At 32.8% G+C, this 10,231-nt stretch overlaps 1 protein-coding gene across 1 annotated transcript; it reads right to left on the reverse strand.

Annotated features, from left to right (window-relative positions):
- Positions 1-2,301: 2,301 nt before the first annotated feature.
- Positions 2,302-5,356, reverse strand: LOC125192932 (probable beta-1,3-galactosyltransferase 2). Its single transcript, XM_048090607.1, has 11 exons — positions 4,983-5,356; positions 4,278-4,374; positions 4,115-4,179; positions 3,818-4,023; positions 3,682-3,745; positions 3,534-3,606; positions 3,318-3,438; positions 3,146-3,233; positions 2,957-3,082; positions 2,763-2,872; positions 2,302-2,683 (listed from the first exon to the last, which is right to left on the reverse strand). The coding sequence occupies exons 1-11, from the start codon at positions 5,090-5,092 to the stop codon at positions 2,535-2,537; spliced, it is 1,209 nt and encodes a 402-aa protein (XP_047946564.1). The 5' UTR covers positions 5,093-5,356; the 3' UTR covers positions 2,302-2,534.
- Between the last annotated feature and the right edge of the window lie 4,875 nt (positions 5,357-10,231).

Below are 10,231 nucleotides of genomic sequence, written 5' to 3' on the forward strand. Positions count from 1 at the left end.
CTTTGGTCAAAGGTTTAACAAAGTTGTGGTGAACCTATTTACACTTGTCTAGTTATGAAATAGTCAAGTTTTAGTTTTTCTTTTCTTGTTATTTCTAACTACAATAGAAATCTTATGTATTAATATGATTTATGTAGTATAGAATACAATTAATACTTTTTTTTACTAAAATAAATTGTGCTTGGATATTGTACATTTCACGTGTATATCAATGTATCTATGTATAATTATTAGCTAGCAGTTACTAAATGATCCTAGAAATTTTCTCATATGAGATTTCAGTCTCCCAACCTTATTGACTAATAGTTTGATCCTAAATGATCCTAGAATTTTTTACTAAATGATCCTAGAATTTTTTACTAGTATTAATACCCCTTTTTCCAAATATATAGTCAGGTTTCATTTTCATACTTTCTCAATTCAATAATTTAATAATTTGAATTTGATACCAAAACGGTAAGTAATATTTTGAAAGTTATTTCCTAAAACATTTTCAAAATAAAAATAAATGCTAACAACTAATAGAGAAAATAACAATAACAAAAGAATAATAAATGACATAAGATAGTGAAAATAAAATGGTCAAAAGTTGTGGGATATTTAAAATTGATAGGAGATGGTCCCACACTGAAAATGGACTGAAATTTTAGTGTCAAGTTGCAATTTGATGCATTCATGCATTTTTTTCAAAGCCTCTTGTGACATGATCCAAAAATACATCCCCAATTAGCACGGCGTTCATTTATTAATATATTATTTAACTGAATAAATTTTTTTATAACCTACTATTATTCAATAATACTACTATGGAATATTTCTTTTTGTATAATATAGTTTCTAAAGTTGGTTTCTTTTTAAAAAATTTATCCAACCTTGGAAATGAATCAATTCAAATTCGATAAATTAAAGAAAAATCTAATTACTTTAATTTATTTTGGAGGTCAATAGAATTTGAAATAAACATTCAACTAGACTTGATCTACATGCTCATTAATAAAACAAAATAAAATTTTAAATTATTAGTATTTTTATTTAAATAATAGTGTATAGAATGTTCTTTGAATTATTATACACATTTCAAGAATAATTGACTAGTTGATTTGAATAGCAAGACGGCAAGACCATCCACTCTTTGAAACAGACACACATAATATGTTAATAATCGAATGGAAATTCATGAGTTTAAGAATTTTAGATAGACCTTCTCAATTGTGTGTTAAAGCCAAGAATAGGAGACTTGGAGTCAATGGATTTGTTATTATATGGGACCAAATTTATGGTACAATGTCATTGATATTTGTCCATGTAGAGCACTAATAAATTGGTTTACTACTAGTTGACTTGATAAAATTTCTATTATATGTTCATATAAATTTTGAAATGAGCCATATTAAATACAATGGTGAAAACCTGACCTGAAAATGAAAGAAAGTGTAGTGGATGATTGATTGATTCTAATAAATGAATATGAGCCATGTTAAGTGTTAACCTTAGGTCCAAAATTAGAGATTAAATTGTTGCTCATATCAGTTTTAAAAAATCAATCAAATTCTTAACTCAATTTTTTCTCAATAATCCAGCGGCATTTCCTACATATAACATATTGATGGTGTTTTTTATACTTATGGTGACGTCCACATGATTTTCATGGACTGTAGCATACAATTTCGCCTAAATTTAATTTACTGTCGATGGCATCCACGTATGATATCTCGACTGTAATATCGAACACAATTTCACCTAATTTTTTTGTGATATTAAGAATTCAAATTTAAATTCAAATTTTTAGTCATGTTTTATGATATGTGGCTAGTTTTGGCTATGGAAACTCCAAAATGTAAAAATTAGATTTTTTTTCAGTAATAATTAATGAATGAAAAATATAATTATTTTCCTAATTAAACTCTCTCATAATTCTATCCCCTCTCTTTTCTACAATTCTTGAATTCCACATTCCCAACTATATTTCAATAATAATACTATCACTCAAACAAGTAGGGCTGAACCAAACAATCACAGACCCAATAAATTTTCAGCCCAACCCAATAAACCAGGCCGCATACTCATACTCCCTTCATCCCACAATAACTGTCACTCTTTTTTATTTTGGTTTGTCCCCATAATAATTGTCACATTTCATTTTTACCATAAATGATAAGTAGGTCTCACATTCCACTAACTCACTTCACTCACATTTTATTATAAAACCAATATAAAAAAGTGGGTCCCACGTTCCACTAACTTTTCCAACCAACTTTTTTTTACATTCCTTAAAGCTCGTGTCAAAACCAAAAGTGACAATTATTGTGGGACGGAGGGAGTATTATTTGAATTCATTTCTATATAGTAACTGTTTTTTTTTACAAAAGTGGATAAAGGAAAAAAGCAAAGCACAAGAAAATTAATAATGATCTCAACAAGGACAAGAAGAGTGCTGCTTTGTTTCCTTAGCTGCATTTTTGCAGCTGCATTCTTCTCTTCTAAAATGGAGAAGTTCTTGCAAAGCCTCTCTCTCTCTGTATATGCACCAACTCTCAGAACTTAGCCTTCCACACAGCATCTTCACCTTCACCACATCTTCTATGAACCTCCTTTATCCTATCCACTGATCTGCATATCCCGCTGCAGCTCCAATCGAACGAAGCAACACAAATGTTCCCGGCCTGCGCCTTCCATTCGCAATCTGCAATCCGAACGCATCACCAAATTAAACCAACATCACACACATATATACATAGTTGATTAATTTCCCATCTAATCACCTGGAGGCGTGCCACAGCACAATCTCCGGTCGTCTATGTGCTGCACGTCTAGCCCTATGAACCAAGATCCGAGAGAGACGTCCTCGTTAGCAAACTTGTGCAGAACATTCCTAGCAACAAGAGGAAAAAAATTGATCATTAGTCCATTTTCATGAAAAAAAATGTGTGTTTGTTTGATAACTTGTAGTACTTACTTGTTTACTGAGATGTAAGTGGCTAGATCTTTCGATATGGCGTATAACTGCCCTGTCGCGTGGCGGAAGTACTTGTTCCCGTTGTCTCCAAACTTCCAAAACTCGGGCTCGTGGTACCTCACTCCCCTGCACCAAAAACAATCTTAGAAACTCATTTCCTCATAGAGAAAGGTTGCAACATTGATGTACCTCTGAGAGAGGACGGGGCCGGATTTCATGCATCCGATGTAAACTCTAGGCTTCCTCCGATGCCTAGCTAGCGTTTCAGCGAGCGTTGCTGCAAGAATTCAAACAGATGACTAGTGAAAATCACTCAAAAACTTGATGAAAAAAAATTGAGACAGATGGTGTTGTGTTGGACCTATGTTGACATGGACATCATCGTCGACTTTCACGTAGTACTCTGCGTCCCACAACGCGACAGCAGAGGCAAAGTAGGCCTTGGTCTTCGCTGACAGCTCGAGATACCCTTCAACGTGGTTCTACAACACACAAACATGGCAATCCTCAGCAACATTGTATAGTAATAAGGCCTAGAATGGATGTGGTGTGGGAGAAGTGTTCGAGTCGAGCTCACCAGTCTCATGATGTCCCCGTGCTTCTGGTCTTCGGCCTCGACGGCCCTATCTAGTATTCCTCCTAAAGTAGCACTGCAAATGAAATGTGAAGACATACACTTAATTTTTAGTACAATTTGACTACAGTTTTGACAGTTAAGCTGTTACCTGTGACCGATGACAAACCGGACTACTATCCCTTTCTCTGCCTCCAAAGCTCGTCGTTTCTCTCCTATTTTTCAATTCAAGTTAGATGCAATCATAAAGGAAACATTTGGACACGGACGAGGATTCAAGAACGGACCTTGTGGCATCCACGTTGCACGAACTGAATCTCTCCTTTTCCTGCTGCTGAAAGCAGTGTTAACTCCAACAACCATGAAGTACTTCCTTCTTTTAGTCGAACCCTTTTCATTTTCGGACGAGGGGGCGCCACTGAGGACGGATTCCTGCGCTGCTTTGGCTGCAGCTAGCTCCATCTCCAACGAGGAAATGGTCTTGTCAAGCGTCCTACCACACGTACACAACGAGAAATCGTCACAATCTCAACAAAAAAGGCCTAAAACCAAAATGTGGGGAAAAAATCAAGAAAACTACTCACTTTATAGCATGTTGAGTGTTGGAAACTTCCTTGAAGATCTCCTTTGGCACCCTTTTCACACTGTTCTGTTCATAAACGAAAACGCGTAAAAGTGAGATTCGTCTTTAAGAACTTGCTGATAGCTCTCTCTACACAAGGGAAAGGAGGAGATGATGATACTCACAAATGTTGGATCACAGCCTTCTGCAACGAGCTTTAGCCTCTCGGCTTCAAATGCTGTCGTTCTTGCCACGCCTTTCGCTTCTGGCAAAATCCATGTTCTGTCGAAATGCATTCATTCATTAGTAACATATCATTCAACTCAATATCGCAAAATCAGACACATATCTTCAAACAATACTGATTAATTAGAAATGATACTAATGTACATAAAAAGTTAGGATCCAACTAAAAAAGTAAATGAGGAGAAAAGCTTGATTTTAAGAAGCTACAAATGCAACTTCCACAATTATTGATGGGGCCAATCTAGCATTAAAGAGCAATCTACTACTTCATGATTTAAGAAATTTGCAGTAAAGGAGGCATATAGTGATTAAGAAATCAAACTAAAGTAGAATTATGGGGAAGAAAATAATTAAACATAGGCCCCTATCTTTGAGCTTCAAGCAATGTAACATATTCTAAAATTAGATGCTATCAAAATTTTGTGATCAAGAGGTCCCCTCACCATAAATTAGCCAAAAATGGCATCATAAAAGTAGATGAAGATAAAAAGAAGAATCAAGAACAAGAATATATACATCCATGAAAAGTACTAAACTCAAGAATTGGGATCTTAAAAATGACATGAATAACATAAACACAATCAAATGAATAATTACAAAAATCAAGAATTTTAATGAGAAAATATATGCATGGATGATTATACCTGTTGGTGAAGAGCAGCCCTGAACAGAAGCTACCAAGGCAGAGAAAAAGAGTCCATTTTTGAGATACAACACTTCTTGAAAACTGCTCTCCTCCTCCTTTGTTCTTCATTGTTTTTTTTTTTCCTTCCAATCTTTTTCAAGAAAAGCCCATGAAAAAAGATGAAATTTTTATTGATCCCAAATCCTCAGAATTTGATGGGATTAGTGTTTTGTATCAAGAGAAGGAAGGATCAGAGAGCAAGAGGTGAAGATCAAGAAAGGCTGGCATTGTCTCAAGCTTCTTAATTTGGTTCTTTTCACTTTATTCTTTGCCTCTCTCTCTACACCTCTGTGTGTGAGTGTGTGTGTGTGTGTGTGTGATGAGAGATGAGCACACTTTGCAGGGAAGGGACTTGAAATACAAGTGAGGGAAGACTGACTAACTGTCCTTGTCAGAACAAATGCCACCGCGGTGGGCAGTTTATTACGGTTTGAAATAAATATTACTAGTACTAAAATGATTTTTATTTTTTGGTTTTTGCAATGAAATTATATTTCTTAGGTAGATCATGTGGTGAATTTCACTAGAGCCTTTTTATTTGAGACTAGTGTAAATAAATATACTACTCCCTCTGTCCGCGAATAGGAGTCCCGTTTTTCCATTTTAGTCTGTCCGCGAACAGAAATCCCGGTTCATATTACCATAAATGGTAATAGGGTCTCACCTTCCACTAACTCATTCCACTCACATTTTGTTTAATACTAATATATACAAGTAGGTCTCATATTCCATTAACTTTTTTACATCCACTTTTCTTAACATTTCTTAAACTCGTGTCGTCCATAAATGAGACTTTTAATGACGGACAAAAAAAGTACAAGATTTTTAATGGAAGGTGGGCATAATAGTAGTACTCCTAATTTTTTTGAAAGGTGACATGAATAACAAATTAATGCAATTAACTAAAAGAATTTTTAAAAAAATATACAATGTATTAATTCCAACGACATAACTGTATTTTCACTTTAACCTGAAATAAGAACTCAAAAAAATAATTTTTTACACATAATATGACATACAAAACAAATTATTTTCAAGAATAATACTACTAGTAATATATTTTTAAATATTTTTCTTGGAAAAAAGGCAAAATGGGATCTAGTGTTCTGATATTGGCTCGTGACTGCCCCACGAAAGTGGGCCCCAAGGTTGGGTGGCGGCACGTGCCAGGATCTAATGGCAATATGGCTTGGTTTAAATTTTGAGAATAAATTTTTTATATATATAATTTTATTATTTTCATTAAATTTTGCAATGTTTAATGATTTAATAAACAGGTTCCATTCCCCAGCACGTGGGAAACTGCAGTTGTCTGTATCTAGGTCCATTTCTCACACCAGCCTCCTAACACGTGTCATAATTCTTCATAGGGTCATTTTTGTCATTTGAGCTCTTCCTAATTTGTTAGAAAATCATTAAGGTTAAATATTCATGTATCTATAAGCAAGTTACATGGGTTGACCCACTTTAAGTTAAGGCATAGTTTTATTGATAAGACGATGTCTCTCTAATTAGTAAAGATTTAGGGTATAGAATCCGTCAGATCGAAATTCGCTAGCTGAGGGTCGCTGTAAATTTATTACTATTGTCTAACACCGTTTGAATTATGAAAGCATTTTTTTCCCTATTCGCTGTTGACTATCATTCTTTTCCGTCTCATACAAAAGGTCCTACTTAAAATGGATAGAGGGAGAACAAAAATAAAGGGAACCGCAAAAGCTATGTGAATCTCGTAGAAGATGGTATACTAACTATTTGAATCATTAAAGTTTTGATGATATATGTCCTCTATCGATAGATGACATGTAGAAAGATAACGTTTGGACGGAGACAGATTCATGTGCAATAAAAAATTGATTAATAAAGTTTCCTAACAATACTCATAAACCGACGGTGGAATTGATCACTCGCTTGACCCTGTCCAGATACGACTTTGCCCCTATTAATAGATCTAAGGTTTAAATTATCGTAGTCATGAAATAAATAATGACCATAATTTATGTTATTTTAAAAATAAAGTTGGGTGTTGACTAAATTTAAGCTTTGAATGTAATATTGTAATTAAACTCCATAATTATTATGTAGGATTAAAAATTAATATGCTATGTTGGAAGTCAAAGAATTGACGAATAAAATTCCTCCAAGAATTGTGTTATTTTTAATGAGGCGAGGCTTTAGAATCCAAGAATTTCTCTATATAACTTCTACAAACCTAAAATTTCATATAAAGTCAAAAATTATAGGTTGATAATTTCACATCAATTGTCCCACAATCCTATCAGTAATTAGACTGCTAATCAATTAACATAATTGTAATTAATTGAAATTCCACTCGAACTACCAATTTCGTTTTAATGATTTAATTGAAAAAGATTGTGGTAAGGTAGTCTTAACCAAATCATTAAATTTGGGAATTCAATGAAGATGAGCTTGTAATGATAAAGACTTATATATACCATAAAAATTTAGACAATAATGAGCTTTATGTACCAATATAAAAAGAGTTCAAGAAAATTGAATTGCTTATACTATTTTTTAGTGAAAAATATAACTACATTATATCTCTAACTAAAATAATAGTGTCAAAATAGAACGTCCATTTTAACCCATGACGACCACGTTGCTAAATAAATGCACCCACCTATCTACGAAATAACATTAATACTTGAATATGAAATAAATTACTCAAGTATGTGACACTGTCGCACGAATTAATTTTATTATTTTAATAGTTATCGAGTGTTTATTTTATAGTATTATATTTTAGATATACACATCTCAAATATGAAATAACATAATTATCTATAATTCCTTCTTAACTGAAATCATATATTATTATATATAAGTATTGTTCCTACTGTAAATCATAAATACACAAAAGGCAAGTAATTGTTAGAGCACTGTTCTGTTTATGTCAGATTTTTTATTTTTTAAACATAACATAAAACGACAAACATGCACAAATTTAACAGCTAGTCATTTCTGATTAAAATTCAAATCCAGACCATAATTAAAAAACATGTTTATCTATAATTTTGAAACTACATAGGATTTGCAGCTTAATTAACCTTTTTCTCAAATTTGGTCGGTTTGGATTATGTCAGAATTAGACAAGATTAAACAATGTTGTACTATCAGTAGCCGTTGTATTCACTGCAATTTCAAAATAATAGTTTTATTTCCTCAAATAATTAGAAAATTAATTTTGTGTAAGTACTTGTACATATTAATATTTTGAATGTACGTGATGATAGTAAGACAATAATTATACCTGAATTTAGATAAGTTAGAAAAATACTCCACACATGCATGTATGTGATCGATTTCGCTGTCAATATAGATTTAAAAAATGTTAGGAATACATTATTTATTTATTTTTTGTTAAAATAAAAACAAGAGGGTTAAAATTATTGTTGTTATGATGGGGTCAAAAGTATATAATGATAATTTATACCACTAATTGTGGGTTGTGTCTCATTAATACAAAGTTTGTTACAACTCAAATTTTAATAATTTAGAATAAGCCTAAAAAGAAGAAATAATTCATTCAGAAACATGAAAATATCATCGCTTTTTGAAATGAATTTCAATGGAAGAATGAATGCATCAATGAAACCATATGTTAATTTAAAAAAAACGAGTTGCATAGACTGATTATACTACATGTCAGAATATCGATAATTGGCTTTAGGTATAAAATTTAAATTACTAGGCCAACTGTCGCATTCTTCGGATATCTACTACTCCGTATTAGCAAAAGGAATAGTCATTAGGACCGTTGATACTGTTGATGAATTGTATAGTCTTTGGAAAAACAATGTTAATATGTACTACTATGGACACAATCAAAATGATTGAGTCCCTCAAGAATTGGGCATATGGGGTCCTTTACTTCTAATGTAATGGATCACACAATCTTATATCTTTACCATTAATTGATCATGTCGATATTACAAAAAATATATGGATCAAATCATCAAGAATAATGTGATTAAAGTGTGGTGTTTGATATCACCAATTTTTGTGGACCATTGACCTAAGAATCATGTGATGCAGCAACAAAGATGGTCACATACAAGTAAACAAATTGATTTATAATCTTGTGATTTTCAATTTGCCATAATAATTTGTTATTTTCACACACACACACACACAGTTCTTGACTTCGAATATAAACAATCAAATCACAATATTTATTCGGTTGCTTCCCCAATGAGAGATAACTTAGAAACCCTTCAAGAAAAAGAAAGATAGCATGAAGAAATCGATTTATTTAAATGAATAACTAATTACCATAATAAATAATGTACGGTGGGACTACAAAACCTTGGGGCATATATTTTGGGATCAATGAAATCAATTTCGATTTATGGCAAATCTTGTGATGCATAACACTAGATAAAAATATCTAATCAAATATAAGAAATTCTAGTGTGATTAAATTTTATATGCGTTAAATGACAACTTAATTAGTCAGACGAAATCCTTAAATTAATTGGTCGAAGATCAAGTCACCACATCCACGAAGTCATGAGAAATCAGTCTTTAAAATTTGGCCAACTTGGCCGTGAAGTCATTAACTTTCAACATAGTTCGGTTTTTTCCGTGAATTTTAAATGATGCATGAAAAGTCATGCACTTTACTTAATTGTATAAATTTCCTGTTTGACCGACCCGATAGATTTCCGACACAATTACTTATCCTACGTGGCGCGCTAGAGGCGTGACTTGGTAAAACTCCACTAATTCTAATTATTTCTTTTCTATCTTTGCAATCTCTGACCCTGAACTTATCACAAACGTACAAGTAGAACGAAATTCAACATACAAATCGACATAAACATACAAATCGAATTTAGCGTAAAAGTGACATTAAATCCACAATTCGAATTGAACCTAAATGTGTCATTTGTCAAGTCACGCTTCCGGCACGTCACGTAGGATAAATTTGTGTCGAAAATCTATCGGGTTGGGTCGGATGAGAAATTTACATAGTACGATAGAGTCCATGACTTTTCGTGCAACATTTAAATTTCACGGAAAAAACCATGTTTAAAATTCTTGACTTTACAAAAAAAAGTGTTATGGGCCGAACTCACAGCGTTTGATCCATAGTGATTGGGCCAAGCCCGATTAAACAATGCATTTTCTTCGGCCCATAAATTTAAAAAGAAAAATCTCAACTCCATCAATGGCGGCTCTCTGTCT

Source organism: Salvia hispanica, chromosome 6 (genome assembly GCF_023119035.1).
Source record: "Salvia hispanica cultivar TCC Black 2014 chromosome 6, UniMelb_Shisp_WGS_1.0, whole genome shotgun sequence".
Taxonomy (NCBI): Eukaryota; Viridiplantae; Streptophyta; class Magnoliopsida; order Lamiales; family Lamiaceae; genus Salvia; species Salvia hispanica.